We start from the raw sequence: 20,781 nt of genomic DNA, 5'->3' as shown, positions 1-20,781 counted from the left end.
GCTCTGTGTGCCACACTGCTGAAAACTCCTTGCCAGAACGCCTGCCCACACTCCAGTATGGAGTGCCGAAGAACGCCCGCACTTCCGCTGACTGTGGGTGGAGCGGACTGTGTGTCATTCACAGTCACACTCGCCTGCACACACAGAGCGGTGGCATATACTAACTGGACAAGAGCCGTCACTGTGCACACAGAACAGGAGGCAGGCAGGTACATTTGCTGGCTATGCTGGGGGGAGGTGGGTGGCAAGGTGGGCATGATGAAGGGGCCTGCGGGGATGCGAGGTGCACATTGAGGCATTGATGCACAATCAGAAGGTGCCCCTTTTCTGTCCATGGGAAAAGGTGCTTGTTTGGGGGGGAAGGCGGCACACATATGGTGGACCTTAGTGTTTATCCAGTATTTAATCTAACTGATATGTTGATTTACTTTATGGGTTTTATAAAAGGTCTACATTCTCATGCTGTACATTGTGAAATGACTCCTCATAGTCCCACTTTTTTAAATCTATGTTCCTATATATTATATTGGTGTTCTAAAATGTTTGCTTTAGTTGTTTGTACACCTGTCTTCAGCTCTGTATTTCACAGCTAAGAGGGGTATCCAAATACTCTTGAAGAAGTTTCGGTGGTTATTGTCATAACTGTATTCGATGGCTGAAAATTAGCCCGGCTGCTTTTGGAGCCTGACACAAATTCCGGGCATCGTGACACGTAGCTTCACCGCTCAGCACTTTCTGCTTACAGGCTGGTACACCTCTTTTTAACTTCCTTAATGTACGTGTGATTTAAGTACACAAACATTCTTCACAATCACACCCCTGTTTCATTTTGTTTCTGATAGATATAAAGGCATATTCAATTAGCCACAGCAATACAATTAATGGTGATTGCCCTGCGTGTGAATCCCCGAACTTGGACTGACCCTCGCAGCTCAATTAAAGTCTACCTAAAAGAGCCGAAATAATTGACTGCGTATTTGACGTAGGTGGGTTTCTGCTCCTGAACCACAATTTTTAAACACGGAAAAGGTCTATTTAATTATGTTTTCCTGTGCCGCAGGATTTTTTGACAGCAATTAAACCCTGAAGCTAATTGAATAATCCCCATAGGTATTATATAATATAACTATACTAGATTATATAAGTATTACTGCCTATAGGTCTGATTCTGACATCCTCCTTAGCCGTGATTGCGTTTGCAGCTACTGAGCCGAAATATGCAGAGCTGCCTGAATTGGTATTGCTAATCCCATCAGCTGCATACAAGACGCAGCCTTTGTTGCAGAGCAGTTGATTATTGAAGTTCTGAGCAGCCGTATGGTCGTGCAGCTTGGTCACCGGATCTAAGACGCAGGAGCAAAGTTTATTGTGTATGGACTCCCAGGTTTACCCAAGCCCCATGACATACCTGTGCTTTTGCCAGCAAGTACACATCAGCATTGCATCGCTCTGAATCAGATCTTGTGTCACTTCTATGTGATACTGTCAAAAAAGCAGTGCCAGAAACACCTTCCCTCCAGTGTGGCTGCTGGAGCTGTGAGGAATGACTCACAGAACTCAGCAAAGGCATATGGGCCTTATTCTAGTTCACGCTTTCTGACAAAATCCTTCTTAGATGGACAAAATCATGTGCACTGCAGGGGGGCAGATGTAAAATGTGCAGAGAGAATTCGATTTGGGTGAGTTATTTTGTTTCTGTGCAGGGTAAATACTGGCTGCTTTATTTTTACACTGCAATATAGATCTCACTTTGAAGTAAAACCCCACCCAAATCTTATTCTCTCTGCACAAGTAACATCTGCCCCACCTGCAGTGCACATGGTGTTGTCCATCTAAGAAGGATTTTGGGTACTTGTGTATTATAGCGACACCCCCGATTTCCATCGCGCAATGTTTCAATCGAATCGCATCGCATGCCATGCACCCGATGGCATGCGATGCAATGCGACGCGATTTATGGCCCCTATACGATGAAAGATTGTATAAGCACCCTAAAGGGTGATTTTAAGCACCGTAATGGGTGCTTACAATGTTAAATGCACCCCCACGCCACCCCCCCACTATAAACGTGAACCCGAAGCGTGGCGAGCGCAGCGAGGCCGCGAGGGGCGGCGGTAGGCGTCCTCCGACCTTTTCATACCCCCACTATCCACGTCGGCGTGGAGTTGAGTATAGAAAGTGTGGCGAGCGCAGCGAGGCGAGCCCCACGAGGGGACGCGGATACCTTCACAGGTATCGGAGTCCCCTCGCGGCCTTCACAGGTATCCGCTGCGCTCGCCACGCTTCGGGCTCGGTGGCTCTCTGCGCTTGTCGCACTTTCTATTCTCAACTCCACGCCGACGTGGATAGTGGGGGTATGAAAAGGTCGGAGGACGCGTACCGCCGCCCCTCGTGGGCTCGCTGCGCTCGCCACGCTTCGGGTTCACGTTTATAGTGGGGGGGTGGTGGAGGGGGGGGGGGGGGTGCATTTAACATTGTAAGCACCCATTAGGGTGCTTATACAATGTTAAATCACATCGCATTGTTTGGCATTGTATGCCATATACAATGTCATACAATTTTAAAATTGTATGGCATTGTACAATATCGCGCGATATCGCGTCGCATACCATCGTATGCCTTATGGTATGCGATGCGATGGGCGCCGCCAAAATACACAAGTACCGGATTTTGTCAGAAAGAGTGAACTAGAATAAGGTCCTATAGGAGGAGCTGCAGGGCATGTGCACCATCTCCTCCTCAGCCATTTCACTCACGCTAAACAATGAGGCCCCATACGTACACTTGGTTTCATGACAAGCATCATTAACAGAATTTACTTGCACCCAGTGGTGTAATATGGGTGGAGAATGTGCCCTGGGAACTTTGGCGGGACTGGATTTTGCCAATGTCCATCCCTATCCTTGGTGCACGAGTTCTGCCTGAAAACAAGTATACCTCTGCCTATGTAGCATCCTGAATAACCTGCATTTGTTGTGACACTCCCTCAACCCTTAGCTTGTTGCTACTCATTTCTGCCATTTAAACTGTAAGTGGAGATGTGGCTGTGTTGCACACACACCCTTAAATTGCCTGTAAATGGATACACCCAGCTCACGTGGGTCACAGTTTTGGAAGTCTCAGTGCCTACTAAGATTATTTTTCTTATACGCTGCAGGAAGACACAACGGACGGCTTCCCTCTCTCATGTCATCACATGATTAGGTGCTGAGATGTAACCATCTGACTTGTGCTATCCCTAAAGCATCTGGCAGATCTTCCTTGCAAATATCGGCTAACCTTTATTCATAGATTTCAACTAATATTGAATAACTTTAAAAATAGCAAATCTTATAAATAAAAAAGTCTACACTGGTTTTCTGGATATATCTGAGGCTGTGGACATATTAGACATACCGTACACTAATGCTACGTTTAACTTCTTGACATGTTCTTCCTATAAACACACTGTTACTGCAGCTTACTAGCCCAGCCATGCAGTGGTCACAGCACAGGGAGTAAACCCTGTACTTACTTCATTTACATAGTGAGACATATGCAAAACAATATATCTTGGTAACGCGTGGTCTTAGAAACATTGTAAGTGCATACAGAATGCTGACACGTGTGTAAATGGGAATGGAATCTATGGTATGGCACTAGTTACACATAGGACATGCACAGAGCATGGGGATGTGCTGGTGACTGCTGGATTTATGCGGCATGCTCTCTCCCATATAGCTGCCATAACACAAATGCAATTCATGCTGTACCAAAGCCAAAACAAGCACTTCTTACATGGCTTCCAGCTCAAGCCTAGTGCACACCTTCATCTTTCATGTTGCTTAATCAAGCGTATGCTACAGTGGTCATATATATCATATATAAAGGCTTGAATGATCAATTATTTGTGGTTCTAATAATGGTGCAAAACACCACATCTGACAATGTTCCGAAAATAATTAAACAGATATGATTATATACTTCTTGTTAGGGATGGCCATCGGTGCATTCTGCAACCAACCATCGATAGTCACAAACTATGTGATGGATAACCATTGATAGTTTTAGCCATTTTCTTTGACTGGTCGTGGACCAATGAGAATGTAGGAGTGGGGCTTCAGTGTAGTGGAGGCGGAGCTATGCTGTGTCCTATCACCTGGGGGAGGGGGGGGGGTGGTGATGTTTTGGTGTGCCATCGATGGAGGGAGACTATCTGGTTCTCCCCAATCGATGGCAAAAGTCTTTGACATCAGCCAAAAACCATTGATTATTTTGAATCATAGATTGTCGATGGAAATTCCTACTTCTGCTTCTTATTAACATTCTTTATTATTGGTTGCTAATGTTGGTTATATTTACTAGGTCTTTTTTAATTCCAAAGTTCTTTTATTGAGCCCTTACATCAGGCAACAATTTCCTGTTCTGTCGAAGCTGATGAAGGGGAGAAATCCTACATGTGTTATAGATTCTCTACTCGCCAATACCAACCACAAAATGGTTGGAATTGGCAAATCAGATATGTGTAACATGCTGTTTTCCAACGATCCCCAACAGCCAATTAATGGTTGCAGATTGGCAAATCGGATCACTGGATCAGGCAGAATGGAGATTAGGGGTCATAGCTGTATGGACTGTATTAGCTACATATTTATATGTTGAGCATAAAGCAACAAATTAATTAGATGAGTACTGTGTGTGGGGTTTATGGGCACTGACATATAAATTAAAAAAATAGGTATCTGAAGCCTATATGACCAATGATTATTTCGGGAAAAACTCAAGATTCCCAATACTTGGACTGGGCCACGTAAAAATAGTGGCAATCTATACAATGCCGTGCAGCTAAACGAAACAGTATAGCCACAGAAAGTGCCTTTAAAGCATAAGCTAAAAGAGGAATAAAATATGTACCTTCAAAGATCCGGGGCTACAGATGCAAGTGTGCACATGCAAATAGGTTATGCAGATATTGCATTCCAACGATAGCTTAAATACATTAAAACAAAAAGGAGTATATGCAAGAGAAAAAAGCCTATCAGGTCCCAGGAGGGCAAGAGAGTAGATGAAGGTAGGACTGTCTCTCCTACGGCCAGAAGAGCAGCAACAGTCTTTTGAGTGTGACGGATATTCAACTGCAGGATGTCATTTGGAGAGCAGAGGTCAGCCTATCCGAAGGGCAGCCATCAGAACAGAAGAAAACAGTGGACAACATTAAGAAGACAGCACAGATAAAGAACTAAGTAAAGAATATCCTAGGGGTTAAGATTATGGAAGGTCTGCTACATGTGTTTTCCACAACAGCAGAAGCCTCTAAGCCAGTAAATTACTAGAGCACAAATGATTAAGTAGAGCCCATAGGCAAGTCTTTAGAAAACATCTATGTGTGCGCCAAGTAAACATTCAGAACTGTACATTTACAGCATTAATGTGTTGCTGGGAGTACATGGTCACTGCTGGGTGGCCATGATGACAAAAATCATATCTGCTGACATAATAAAGGACTGAATAAATTAACTACACAGCAGTAAGCAGAACAATGGAACATGAACACACATGAAATGGCAAAATGCAATCATGGGTCTTTTTCTACATAAATTATTATTTGGTGTAATGTAAGGTCTTCTAGCAGGATTTTTTTTTTTATTACATAGCATTTAACAAGGAAATAATGTTCCGGGGGTCAGGGAGTCATGGCAATGTGTGTGTCTTGCTGTCATGTGCATGTGTAATTCTATTACTTAGAAAAGGATTTTCTATGCCAGGTTGAACAACACCTCTAAACAAATAAATGGAGTAAAGCTGGGTACACATATGTACAATTTCATTTTTCTTGCGACCGTTCGATCGACCGAATTCACGTTCGGCCGTCCGAAACATACGACCGATCTGCGCGTACACATATGTACAATTTTACTTGCGACGTCCGATGTACTCCCGTCCAAACAATCGCAAGAAAAAGATGGGCGTGCTGCTTTTGGGAGGAATGATCGCAGGAACGGGCTGCATATCGATCGAACGTGCGTACACATGTCACTTTTCTTTCGATATGGAGCCGTCCTGTCGGAAGAATATTAAGCAGCAAAGAACCTTCGACCGACCGACCGTGGACGGCCAAGAGCGTTTTTGGCCGTTTATCGATCGCAACGAAGGGATCGGGACAGCGTACACATATATACAATCGAACGGCCGTTCGTCCGCAGATCGGAAGAACGGCCCGACGATTGTACATATGTGTACCCAGCTTTACAGTAGGCTTGAAATGAGAACCAGGCTATGCGGTCTTTAAATCTTCAAATAAAATGAAATGTGCATTTCACAAATTAGATGCTGCTGTACACCTAGTGTTTCCCTGAAAGTCACCGCAGTGCGCTAATACAACGCAAGAATTGGGCATAATTGCAACCTCTGATTGGGGTAAATAGAAGCCAGAATGAAGAAATAATAGTTCCAGCACTCAAGATAAACACGGTACCAAATGATCCAGATCAGTTACAAAACAGGATAAAAGCCGCAAATGCGTTGCTTCTTCATATGAAGTACCTGTAGTTCAAAGAAGCCCAGCTATTTCCATACCAAATGTTTCTTAAATCAATTCAAGTGTGGCATACTGTAAAATCATGACATTTCCCCTCCAAGGTGATCAGTCATCCACTCAGAGCACACCAATAAAAGCCATAAGGTATACAGTATATCAGGTACAGTATCTCCTGGGATGGGATTCATCCATGTATAGGTAGGCTGTCTTCCTCCTTCGCTTCACTAACACATTCAGCTCCTTGGGGCCTTTTTCAAGATGAAGCATTTGATACTTGTATGCTGGTTAAGGAGCTCATGTCTCTTCACTATAATGCCCATGCCCCCCCCCCCCTTTTTTTTTCTTTGGGGGGGGGGGGGTAGCTTCCGCATGGGGAGGATTGTTTGAGGAAGGGGGGCCCCCAGAGTCTGGCTTGGGACTGCATGAGGTCTAAATCTGCCTCTGGGCTCCTCTACACTGATAGTTATCACCTTCATCCAGTCACGTCAGCTCTCACTGTGACAGACATAACAAGCACCTGTCAGAATTCCTCATTATTTAGTAGTGCAAAGGGAAAGCCTGAGATTTACTTAATTAGATCATTTAATAGATTTCAATGCTGAAATACACAACATGAAACCATTAACGAGCATCTCAGACAGGCCTCATACACTTAGATGTATGCTGGAAGTGACTCTCACATTGAAAATACTGACAAAATGGCACAGCGTGTCTACTTGATAAAATGTTAGCTCAAAAAATGATATTTCTCAAAATATACAGTCTCCAAGAAACAAATGAAGTGTTAGGAACAGTTTTATACTGTAGTTTCTAAAATCTCATTGTTTCCCTTATTGTAATTTACAATTCCATGGGGCATATGTACAACGCTTGGAGACAGATAAACTACCAACCAATCAGATCCTGTCATTTTTCAAACACACCCTGGAAAGTGATAGGAGATGACTAGTTGGTACTCTGAGGCCGATTTATCAATGTAGCTATTTAAAACATGTTGTGTATGATAAATGGTGCTTGCTTAGCATTTATTCCTGTTTTAAATCCATTGGGCAAACCAGCTTATAATCAGCATCTTTGAAATGCTGTAGTACATACACCAACAAGATTTAGGTGGGATGCATCTTCCCAATGTTGAGGGTATATTACTGCATGGTCAAGAAACTCCCACAAGCAGTCTGACCCACACAACCTCCCTTCTAGTTATTGAATTAAGCAAGTGATTACCATTAAAAAATATAAACATACACAATGGTCCTTATTCTGGTTCACTCGCAAAGGCAAATTCCTTCTCAAATGGACAAAACTATGTGCACTGCAGAGGGGCAGATGTAACGTGAAGAGAGATTTAAATAATCGCATACAAAATGCTATGTAACAGTGTTTTACTGTGAAACACTGCAGCGTAGAATTTTATATGCAGATACAGCCACGGTCGCACACAAAATATAGTCATGTTGCATATTTCCATCAGCAGAAGCTGCTTATGCAACCAATTCACACCGTTTTGCAAATAAGGTGCATTGTAAAAGAAAACATTGCATGCAGACACTTGGATGAACATGTCATGGCAGACATGTAAAGAAGGACTGTTTAACGTGCAAGGAGGCTAGATGTATGTGGACACACCTTACACTGCATTATCCAGCTTAAGGCTCATCCACGCTCGTATTCTGTCTTCATGCTTTTCTTAAACTAGGCATAAACTATACAGTCATTTGGCAGATCATTTACCAGATATGGCTGGTTGGAAAGACAATCTGGGAGCAAATGTAATTTCCTCTCATCCATTACCAAATACTGGAAAATGGATTTTGTTTCTAACCAGCTAGATCGATTGCATGAGAAATAGGTTGTGATGCAAATTTGAAAATCAAAGCATTTTTTTTAATGTGTGATGCTGGATACACACTAAAATATTATTTGTTTAATCTTTCTAGTTGGAACAAAAATCTAATAAGGTATTGGAGCAAATAACATTTGACCATCTGCTCCAAAACAATGGAAAAATACAAAAATGGATGTTCAGACAAATTGGTTGAATCCATTTATTTTGACCAATTTATCCAAATGACAATTTTTTGAAAATTTTTTGGGCATTTAAGAGCAACTGGTCGATTGTCATTTGTTCCCATAAATTACCCGATTTTTGCTCCAACCAGAAAGATTGACAGATAATAGTGTGTATCCAGCATCAAAATGCTTTTAATGGAATTTGGCATCACAAACTGCGCTATGAACACTACCAGTGTAATAGATTGTATTGTAACATAGTAGTTAGAGGTTGAAAAAAGAAGTACGTCCATCAAGTCCAACCTTTTGCCAGACCCGTTACAGCAGACATGTCCAAACTATGGCCCTCCAGCTATTGTGAAACAACAAGTCCCATCAGGCCTTGCCACAGTTTTGCCATCAGGGAATGCTAAAACTATGGCAAGGCCTTTAATTATTACTATAGTGAGTTACATAACGGATCTATTGCGGGAGCAGGGAGAGAAGGAAGGATGGAGCTGCTGCTGCTGACAGGCCCGGAAGTGCAGGGACAGGATGGGAGACCTACCGTGCACTGCTGCTGCTGGGAGTGCAGGCCAGGGGGAGGGGGGGTAGGGGGCGGGACACACACTGAGCTGCTTGGAGGAGCGGAGTGAGGAGCCAGGGGTAAGCCGCAGAGCTGCTGAGTGCAGGATCAGGGTGGGGGTACATGGAGCTGCCGGGAGTGTGGGGACGGGAGGAGACACTTAGGTGCCGGTAGCGGAGAGGAGCCAGGTGGGAGCCGCAGAGCAGCCACTGACAGGAGCGGAGTGTAGGGCAGGAGGGTTGGATGGACAGACAGAACTGCCTGCCTATATTGGGGTGTGGGCACAGGGAGCTGCCAGGAGCAGAGGGAGATGGAACAGAGCTGTGGCTGCCGAGAGCCTGGTCCTGGAGAGAGCTGCTGGCAGCACAGAGTTGATGCAGCAGGCAGAGGCTGCTATGAGAGTGACTGTGCGGGCCAGGCAAAAAACAGCAGCAGATTAGTGCTCCCATGGTCTGCCTCTTCTCCAGCTAAGTGATCCCCCCACCATTACTTATCACTCATCCCAGTGTCTACCACCCTGCCAGATCAGTATACCTGTCTTCCCTCCCCAACTAGCACACTGCTGTCAAACAAACCAGTTCACTCACTCCCCCAGCACAGTTCACTCACTCCCTTCTTCCCACTCCCACTAGCCCACTTACCCTTCTAACTAAGTAGTAAGTAAGATCCCTATCAGCTAGTCTGTGATACTGTCCCACCATTGAGCCCAACGAAGCCCCCATTTTCTCTCTGTTCCCTTCCTATCCATCCCAGTGCCCCATATGTGTTACTGTCTCTCCCTGTCACTATATGCCGCACTGTCCCCCACTGCATCTACCTGTCACCCTCTGCCTCCGTGTCACCCACTACTTGGCATCACTCACTGCCTTTCCTCATCATCCTTTATGTCATCCGCTGCCTCCCCCTGTCACTCATTCCATATTGCAATGCCACTCCCATTTCTCCGGCACATGCAAAATAACTCCTATCTCTTTTACCCTGCCATTGTAGAAACCCCCCCCCCCCCACACACACACCGCTGTCATTTTTTATGGATCCGCTCCTGCGTAACAAAGAAGGAGCCAAACAGCTGTAGCAGACATTCCCCCTCCCCATCTCTTCCTCTATTGACAGAGCTCGATTGATGTCACTGACCGCCACTGCTGCTTCCAGTAGCAGCCTGCCGGGACCCATTGCTCATATCGCAGCTGTTGGTGCCCGCTTCTATTGGGAAACTGATGGAGGGCAGGGCAGTGCAGGAGAAATAGATAGAACTCCCAGTCAACAGTACAGCTGTCCCACTGTTAGTGGCGGCTGTATCAGAGCAGGACTGCTGCTATTTCAAATGTCTTGCTGCCTCGAGAGCCAATCAGAGCTCGTAGCCTGGCAGCCAATCAGGTAGTGGTGGTTACCGATTGGCCGCTGTGCTGCGAGCTCCAATTGGCTCGCGAGCCGGCACAACATTTGGAATAGCCTCTGACCTGCTCTGATGCAGCCGCCAGGTTGCCCACTGCTCTGTCCGGCTGTAAAGGGTTCAGCAAGTGCACCGCTCTGCCGGGGTGCACTTTCAGAAAGTATGTAATCCCCATGGCAACGAGCATGTAACCCCCCTAGCATCAAACATGTACTGTATTCCCCATTCCCTGTGGCAGTCAGCATTTCACTCCCCCTGAAAACAAGCATGTAATCCCCTGTGGCAATGAGCATGTAGCCTTCATAGCAAAGAGCATTTAACTCCCCCTGGCATCGAACATATATTCCATCATGGAAACGAGTATGTATCTACTGGCAACGAGCATGTACCTCCTGGCAACAAGCATGTAGGTAAGTGGCACTTATGTGGCATAATATGTAATAGGCATTATGGCATGTGGTATTTGTTATGTCGTGTGGCATAACTATGTAATGGGCATTACCATGTGGTCTAATGTGTAATGGGCATTGCTTTTCAAATTTTTGCTGTGCGCGTTAGTGCAACCGATGTGCTTCCAGACTCGCAGGGTCCAGCGGGGGCATTTTTACCTGTTTGCACTGGGACCCAAGAAGGCTAGAAACAGCCCCAGGGTATGCCACTCAGCAATGGTATCCAATTTGAAAATGCACCAGTTACAATTACTCTGTTCTTTATCCTGCAGCGAGTTTCTTACACAGCTACAGAATTTTACCCCTAGTCACAATTTCTCCATTGAATATTGGTGAGAGTATAACTTATGAAAAATGTTCTTAAAGTTAAAGTTTGGAGCAACAGAATGCATAACTTCTGAGAAATACTAATGCTGCTTTCACACCGCAAAACCTGCTTAGACCCGGTATTTAAAACGTTTCTTAAATTGTGTCCATGCAGGTTAATGTCCCTTTCATAGCGCACATATTACCCGGTATTATACCGGGTATAAGCAGGCTCACGGTGTGAAAGCATGGGGCCACTTATCGGCAATGAGGCCGTTTACCTGAGGTAAGATTGCCCCGGGAAAATGGCGGAGTCCAGCGGAGGGGAGTTCGGAGGCGGAGGTCCCCGAGTGGAGCTGGCTAGTGGCGCTGACACTACGGGAGTCCGGGGATCCGGCAGGCAGAAAGGGGTGTGGAGCAGCCGGCGAGCTCCGGCACACTTATCGCCACTGAGGTCCCGCTCTGTGCATATCTAATGAGCCGGACCCAGTGCAGTGAATATTTAATAAGCGGGTCCCCACCCCCTGCATATGTAATGAGTGGACCCGAGACCAGGAGGTGGGGACCCGCTCATTAAAAATTCACTGCACTGGGTCCCGCTCATTTGATATGTGCAGAGCGGGACCAGCTCAGTGCTCACTACTGCCAGGGTCCTAAATACCGTTTCAGACCCGTTCAGACTGCAAGCAAAAAAAAAAAACGGTGTCTGAATCGGGTAGGACCCTGTTTTTTTACCGTTTTGAAATGCCATTTTTTTTAAACGGTAAATTAACTCTGGACCATTCAGACAGCATATATTACCATTTTGAAGCTGTAAAAAAAGGGTAATAAGTGCAGTCTGAAAGGGGTATAAGTATGTGGTAAGCAGCCTAATCAACACCACTCTCAACTGTATCATGAGCAAGGACAGCACACGGATGTACAACCAGCACTGTCGATATATGTAACTGCAGCATTACATCTACCATTTTTCAATGCATCTGAATCTTCATGTCTTTTAGCAACAGTCTGAGCTGCTTTATAGGAGCAGCATTTTAAGTGTTGAGATTCTCGGTTGTCAGTGAGGATTTTACATAGTTTTTCATTCATTTTTTTTTATTGCACCTGAATCAATTACTTAAAATTGTTAGGATAGTTCCAATATGAGTTCCACATTCTAACAACTCTACTTTGTATAATGAAGCTAGAAGCTTAATTCCAGCATTAAGGTCTCTTCTTTCTAATTTCATCCATGATTACATTGTTATTGTGAGTAAATCAGCCTGGAGTGGAGCAGGTGCTAAGTGCTTATTAGCTAAACCCAGGGAAACCACTGTAAGGATAAATTAGTTTAAAAAAAAAAAATATATATATATATATATATATATATATATTTCTACAAAGGGCATACAATGCATGCAAACTAATCATAGGACCTGGAAGTAAATGCTGCAAGAAGGGACTGGACCACAGGGTATGTGGATGTGACAACACTATATGGGTCAATGTCTTCTAGTGTCACACATAAAAATACTGAGGGTAACTTGATGTGAAAAAGCTTTTAGATTTGCAGGAGACACTAGCTCCTGACTATCTCAGAGGACACATATTACTCTTGGTGTTTCTATAAATACTTACTTTTGCTTACACTCATCTTATACTCATCACTAGTGGGTGTTCCTATTAATACCTACCATTTCTTGCACTAATCTTCAAAATTTACCATATGTGCAGTACTCGTCACAAATGGGAGACTAATTGTTAACGTCCCATCATTCAAATATTGGGGCAGATGTATTAAGCCTTAACAAGAGATAAATGCCAGGGTGATAAAGAGAGATAAACGTCCAGCCAATCACCTGCTAACTGACATGTTACAGGCTGTGTTTGAAAAAAGTCAGTTAGCAGGTGATTGGCTGGGCGTTTATCTCTCCTTATCACCCTTGCATTTCTCTTGTTAAGGCTTAATACATCTGCCCCATTGGTTATTATCTTAGAAATGAGATACATATAAGAGGTTTAACCCCTGATGAAGTCTCTGATATGAAATGCATTGAGTTTGCAATTCTTTTTACCATCCTCATCAAATTCAGCACTTGTCGTGAGCAAGAAAAGACGGTTCCAATGTATGGATTGTCTTCAACATTGTTTTTACAAATGGACTTATGCATAATAAAACATTTTGGATATGAAATAGAATGGGGCTTCCGGTTCCGGCTTAATGGAGTAGGGAGCTCTGTCCCTCAGCTCCGTTCCCCGCCTCACATTCGGGCACATTTACACGGCTCCTGGAGCCTCTTTGACGCTACTAACCCTCCCCGCATCACCCTCCATACCCGCTGAGCAGATGGACCGCTTTTTAAGCCAGCCGGGACCTTCGGCGCACTATGCGCCTCAGCAAGCCCAGCAGCCGCACCCAGAACGCCGCAGATGACATGGCGCCTGCAGAAAAAGGGGAAAGAGATCCCCCGGCACACAAGAAGGCTGCAGGAGGGGACAATGAAACCAGAAGCCACGTGAGTCAGGGTTCAGAAGGCCCTGTAACATATAATGATGTAGTGGAAGCCATTAAGGCGGACATGACACCTCTGCTTAACAAAGCTGTAATAGATATCACGCAGCAGCTACAGCAGCTCACCCACAGAGTGGCAGCCACTAAGCAGCAAATAGGTGCTGTCACTCACGATATATTCGATATGCAAAAAGATATAAAAAGGCTTAATACTGAAAATTACTAACTATGGAACAGAGTGGAGGATCTGGAGAACAGGTCGCGCAGACATAATATAAGACTGGTGTGGCTACCTGAGTCTATTAACCCCTTCCTGACAGAGCTAGTTTTTGCGTTCCTGACAGAGCCATTTTTTTCAAATCTGACATGTCTCACTTAAGTGGGGATAACTTTTTTTTGCTTTTACTTATCCCAGTGATTTTGAGATTGTTTTTGCGTGACACATTGTACTTCAAATTAGTGGTAAATTTGGGTCGATACAGTCTGTTTTTTTTGTGAAAAATACCAAAATGTCGTGAAAAAATGGAAAATTTAGCGATTTGCAAAATGTTAAATTTTCTGCTTGTGAGACAAATAATCATACCACTCAAAATAGTTAATAACTAACATAGACCATATGTCTACTTTATGTTTCCATCATTATTTCAACTTCCTTTTAATTTTTTTGGACACTAGGAGGCTTACAATATGAATAGCAAATTCTCAAATTTTCAAGAAAATTTCAAACACTGATTTTTTAGGGACCAGTTCAGTTCTGATATGACTTTGAGGGACTTGTATGTGAGACACCCCCATAAATGATGCCATTTCAAAAACTGCACCCCTCACAGTATTCAAAACAGCATTTTGGAAGTTTGTTAACCCTTTAGGTGTTTCACAGGAATTAAAACAAAGTGTAGGTGAAATTTCAAAATTTCATTTTTTTTGCAGATTTGCAATTTTAATACATTTTTCTAAGGAACACAGTACATTTTACTAGAGAAATGTGACTAAAAATTAATTCCCCCAATTCTTTTGTTTTCAAAAATATCCTATATGTGGCCCTAGTGTGCACGTTGACCAAACCACAGGCTTCATAATAGAAGGAGCACCTACTTGATTTTGGAGCCTCCTTTTTATGAGATTATTTTTTAGGCACCATGTAGGTTTCTAGGCACCATAAGATGCTAAAATTTAGGAACCCCCCCACAAGTTACCCCATTTTGCAAACTACACCCCTCAGGGAATTCATCTAGGGGTATAGTGTACATTTCAAACCCCCAGGGGTTTCACCAATTTTGATACAACTGGGCAGTGAAAATGAAAAATTACATTTTTTACACAAAAATGCAGTTCTGGCTCAAAATTTTTCATTTTCACAAGGAATGAAGGAGACAAAGCACCCCAAAATCTGTGCCCCAATTTCTCCCGAGTACCGCAATGCCTCACATGTGACCAAAAAATACCAGTTGGGTGCATGGCAGGACTCAGAAGGGAAGGAGTGATTTTTGGATTTTGCAGCTCAGATTCTGGTGGAATTTTGGTGGGTGCTATGTCGCATTAGCAAGACCCCCAAAGCACCAATACAGTGGAACCCCCACACAAGTGACCCCATTTTGCAAACTACACCCCTCAGGGAATTCATCTAGGGGTATAGTGTACATTTCAAACCCCCAGGGGTTTCACCAATTTTGATACAAGTGGGCAGTGAACATGAAAAATTACATTTTTTTTACACAAAAATGCAGTTCTGGCTCAAAATTTTTCATTTTCAGAAGGTATGAAGGAGAAAAAGCACCCCAAAATCTGTGCCCCAATTTCTCCCGAGTACGGCAATGCCTCACATGTGAACAAAAAATACCAGTTGGGTGCATGGCAGGACTCTGGCAGGACTCAGAAGGGAAGGAGTGATTTTTGGATTTTGCAGCTCAGATTCTGGTGGAATTTTGGTGGGTGCTATGTCGCATTAGCAAGACCCCCCAAGCACCAAGACAGTGGAACCCCCCCACAAGTGACCCCATTTTGCAAACTACACCCCTCAGGGAATTCATCTAGGGGTATAGTGTACATTTCAAACCCCCAGGGGTTTCACCAATTTTGATACAAGTGGGCAGTGAACATGAAAAATTACATTTTTTTACACAAAAATGCAGTTCTGGCTCAAAATTTTTCATTTTCAGAAGGTATGAAGGAGAAAAAGCACCCCAAAATCTGTGCCCCAATTTCTCCCGAGTACGGCAATGCCTCACATGTGACCAAAAAATACCAGTTGGGTGCATGGCAGGACTCAGAAGGGAAGGAGTGATTTTTGGATTTTGCAGCTCAGATTCTGGTGGAATTTTGGTGGGTGCTATGTCGCATTAGCAAGACCCCCCAAGCACCAAGACAGTGGAACCCCCCCACAAGTGACCCCATTTTGCAAACTACACCCCTCAGGGAATTCATCTAGGGGTATAGTGTACATTTCAAACCCCCAGGGGTTTCACCAATTTTGATACAAGTGGGCAGTGAACATGAAAAATTACATTTTTTTACACAAAAATGCAGTTCTGGCTCAAAATTTTTCATTTTCAGAAGGTATGAAGGAGAAAAAGCACCCCAAAATCTGTGCCCCAATTTCTCCCGAGTACGGCAATGCCTCACATGTGACCAAAAAATACCAGTTGGGTGCATGGCAGGACTCAGAAGGGAAGGAGTGATTTTTGGATTTTGCAGCTCAGATTCTGGTGGAATTTTGGTGGGTGCTATGTCGCATTAGCAAGACCCCCCAAGCACCAAGACAGTGGAACCCCCCCACAAGTGACCCCATTTTGCAAACTACACCCCTCAGGGAATTCATCTAGGGGTATAGTGTACATTTCAAACCCCCAGGGGTTTCACCAATTTTGATACAAGTGGGCAGTGAACATGAAAAATTACATTTTTTTACACAAAAATGCAGTTCTGGCTCAGAATTTTTCATTTTCAGAAGGTATGAAGGAGAAAAAGCACCCCAAAATCTGTGCCCCAATTTCTCCCGAGTACGGCAATGCCTCACATGTGACCAAAAAATACCAGTTGGGTGCATGGCAGGACTCAGAAGGGAAGGAGTGATTTTTGGATTTTGCAGCACAGATTTTGGTGGAATGAATGGTGGGTGCTATGTTGCACCAATACAGTGGAACCCCCCCACAAGTCACCCCATTTTGCGAAGTACACCCCTCAGGGAATTCATCTAGGGGTATAGTGTACATTTCAAACCCCCAGGGGTTTCACCAATTTTGATACAAGTGGGCAGTGAAAATGAAAAATTACATTTTTTTACACAAAAATGCAGTTCTGGCTCAAAATTTTTCATTTTCAGAAGGAATGAAGGAGACAAAGCACCCCAAAATCTGTGCCCCAATTTCTCCCGAGTACGGCAATGCCTCATGTGTGACCAAAAAGTGGCAGGACTCAGAAGGGAAGGAGTGATATTTGGAGTTTGCAGCACAAATTCTGGTGGAATGATGGTGGGTGCTATGTCGCATTAGCAAGACCCCCAAAGCACCAATACAGTGGAACCCCCCCACAAGTGACCCCATTTTGCAAACTACACCCCTCAGGGAATTCATCTAGGGGTATAGTGTACATTTCAAACCCCCAGGGGTTTCACCAATTTTGATAAAACTGGGCAGTGAACATGAAAAATTACATTTTTTTACACAAAAATGCAGTTCTGGCTCAAAATTTTTCATTTTCACAAGGAATGAAGGAGAAAAAGCACCCCAAAATCTGTGCCCCAATATCTCCCAAGTACGGCAATGCCTCACATGTGACCAAAAAATACCAGTTGGGTGCATGGCAGGACTCAGAAGGGAAGGAGTGATTTTTGGATTTTGCGGCTCAGATTCTGGTGGAATGAATGGTGGGTGCTATGTGGCATTAGCAAGACCCCCGAAGCACGGTGAAATTATGAACCTAATATTCCATAGATGTGTGGTATATTTTAAAACACTCCTTTATACATAGGCCGGGTTTGTCGGGGCAAGTGTCACACTGGAAAATAGTTTGCTTTCTTATTCCCTTTTTATAGCAAACTTTGCACCTTTTTTGTGTCCTGCCCTTTTTTCCAGTGGAGGGGATTTCATCAGGAAAATGCTGCCCTGGTACAATACGGGGGCCAGTACTAGAAGTACTGGGGCCCTCTGCCTGCTGGTTCCCAAATATTAGGCCCTTTATGACTTCCTCTTGAAAGTGCATAAATGTCCCCCTCTGGCCGGTAGAACGGAATAGCACGTAAGCGTTATACAGTGCCATCTGGATGATATACACGGCCACCTTCTTGTACCAGATTTTTGTTTTCCGCAGGGCACTGTACGGCTTCAGTACCTGATCTGAAAGATCCACTCCGCCCATGTACCTATTGTAATCCAGGATACAATTAGGTTTTGAGGTGTGGGTACTGGTACCTCGTACAGGGACGGAGGTGGTACTGTCTCCGTGAATTGTTGTCAGTATAAGGACATCCCTCTTGTCCTTATATTTGACCAACAACATATTTTCGTTGCATATTCCCCTGCTTTCACCCCTTCTCATTACTTGGGCAATGTGCGTTTTTGGGAGGCCTCTTTGGTTCTTGCGCACAGTACCGCAAGCTGCTGTACCTCTTGAACCAAGGGCCTTAAACAGGGGGATGCTAGTGTAAAAGTTATCCACATAGAGGTGATAACCTTTATCCAGGAAGGGGTGCACTAAATCCCAGACAATTTTCCCACTAACACCTACGAGGGAGGGGGGGCATTCTGGCGGTTCAATTCTTGAATCCTTCCCTTCATAAACCCTAAACCTGTGGGTGTACCCTGAGGTGCTTTCACACAGTTTATACATTTTTATGCCATACCTTGCCCTCTTACTGGGAAGGTACTGGTGGAATTTAACCCTTCCTTTAAAATGTATAAGGGACTCGTCGATACAAATAAATTTTTCAGGGATGTACACCTCTTCAAATTTGGCACTGAAATGATCAATGACCGGCCTGACTTTGAATAGCCGGTCAAAGGTGGGATCATCTCTGGGTGGGCACTGTGCATTATCGGTGTAATGTATAAATTTAAGAATTGTCTCAAATCGAGTCCGGGTCATGGCCATACGGTAAAATGGAGTACTGTACAGAACATCTGTACTCCAATATTGCCTAATTTCTGGCTTTTTTACTATGCCCATATGAAACACCAGACCCCAAAACGTCATCATCTCTACTGCATCTACAGGGGTCCACCTAGCAAATGATGACGTGGGGTTTTGAGCAATAAACTGCTGGGCATATAAATTAGTTTGGTCCACCATTAAATTTATAAAATCATCAGAGAAAAATAATTTGAAAAAGTCAATTTCTCTGAGACCTGTGGAATCAAATTGGATTCCTGGCATGGCCAAAAACTCAGGAACCTGGGGCTCAAAATTGTCTGGTGGTGGGGTCCATATGAGATCAATTGTTGGGGGGGGGGTCTCAGCTGCTCTACGGGGGCGTCTTTGAGGGGGTCCCTCATCACCAGAGGAGGAAGAGGAGCTTAAGACGAATCCTTCAAATTCCCCGCTTGCATCACTGGCTGTGTCAGAGTCAGAGGCAAGCATGGCATATGCCTCCTCCACTGAATACATTCTCCTGGATGACTGGGAGGACATTTGGGAGGACATTTGGGAGGACATTTGGGATGCCATTTTTATTTTTGTGTTACTGGTAGTGAAATGTTTCAACACGTGTATAGTGTAGGGGGGGGTACAAACTTTATTTCAACCCGGGGGGTATGTAGTGTGTAGTGTGTATGTAGTGCAGAAAAAAAAAAATACTTTATACCAATAAAAAAAAAAAAAATGAAGGGGTTAAAAATAAAAAATTGAAGGGGTTAAAAAAAAAAAAAAAAAAAGGTCCTGCGCCAAAAATTGAGCACAGATGTTGGTCAGTAACGTCTGTCACTGAACAGCGCTCAAAGGCAACAGGAATTTGATCCAAAAAAAAAAAAAATAGATCAACCCTGTGCCGAAAAAGCTGATCAGTGATGTACGTCACTGATCAGCGCACAGTGGCCACAGGACACCCACAAAATCACAGTGTGTGTAAAAAAAAAATTAAAAAAAGACCCCACAGCACTCACAAAAAAAAAAAAGGTGATCAGTGATGCGACACTGATTACCAGTGAGGTGCAGCAGGTGCACAACCTTTGGTGCAACTGACAGTGCAACTGACAGGTATATATAAAAAAAAAAAAACCTCTGTACCCCCAAAAAAGTTGCTGATCACCTCAGATATAGTGATCAGCACAAAAGGCGGGGGCAGCAGACACAAAATTTAGCACTCTCTATCACTCTCTGTCACTATCTCTCTCTATCTCTCTATCTCTCACTATCTATCACTCTATGACACTGCAGCAGCAGCACTGACAGGTATATCTATATATAAAAAAAAACCTGCGCCCCCAAAAAGTTGCTGATCAGTTAATTTATACTGATCAGCACAAAAGGAGGGGGCAGCAGTCAGTTATATAAAAAAATATATAGCACAATCTGTCACTATCTCTCTCTATCTCTCTCTCTCTATCTCTCTCTAACTATCACACTGCAGCAGCACAAAATATAGCACTCTGTCACTAGGCCTCTCTATCTATCTCTCTCTCTCTATCTCTCTCTATCTCTCTATCTCTCTCTATCTATAACTATATCACACTGCAGCAGCACAAAATATAGCACTCTGACACTATCTCTCTCTCTATCTCTCTATCTCTCTCTATCTATCTCTCTATCTAGCTATTACACTGCAGCAGCACAATTTCACAGCACAGGAAGGCACAAGTAGCAACAGGATCCAGGAAGCATCCAGCACACTACAAGCACAGATCAAGCAGTGATCAAGCAGTGATGAAGCAGTGATCAGGTAAGTATGGAGCAAGGTTCTGGTCAGTATATGGCGGCAGGTGGGCACGGTGACCGCACTGCACGCTATTCCAGACCGGAATGGCGTCTGCAGTGCAGTCACCGTTAGTTTAAACCCCCCTCCATGGCTGTGATTGGTCCGTCGGTCCGACGGACCAATCACGGCCTTTGGGGGCGGGC

At 44.0% G+C, this 20,781-nt stretch overlaps 1 protein-coding gene across 5 annotated transcripts in view; it reads right to left on the bottom strand.

Moving 5' to 3' along the window:
• Positions 1 to 20,781, bottom strand: part of LRCH1 (leucine rich repeats and calponin homology domain containing 1) — a 216,600-nt gene that overhangs the window by 17,032 nt on the left and 178,787 nt on the right. For 3 of the 5 annotated variants that reach the window (XM_083168986.1, XM_083168990.1, XM_083168992.1), the window contains one exon: positions 4,894 to 5,147. The exons of the other annotated variants lie outside the window; for them this stretch is intronic. In XM_083168986.1, the coding sequence (XP_083025112.1) occupies positions 4,941 to 5,147 (207 nt within the window). In that variant the 3' untranslated portion in view covers positions 4,894 to 4,940. The remainder of the gene's footprint in view (positions 1 to 4,893; positions 5,148 to 20,781) is intronic. 5 annotated transcript variants of the gene reach the window in all.

The sequence above is a fragment of the Crinia signifera genome, chromosome 2, assembly GCF_055691185.1.
Source record: "Crinia signifera chromosome 2, ASM5569118v1, whole genome shotgun sequence".
In the NCBI taxonomy this organism is placed as follows: Eukaryota; Metazoa; Chordata; class Amphibia; order Anura; family Myobatrachidae; genus Crinia; species Crinia signifera.
Note: the sequence above shows the minus strand (reverse complement) of the source record. Positions and strands in the feature narration are given on the sequence as shown.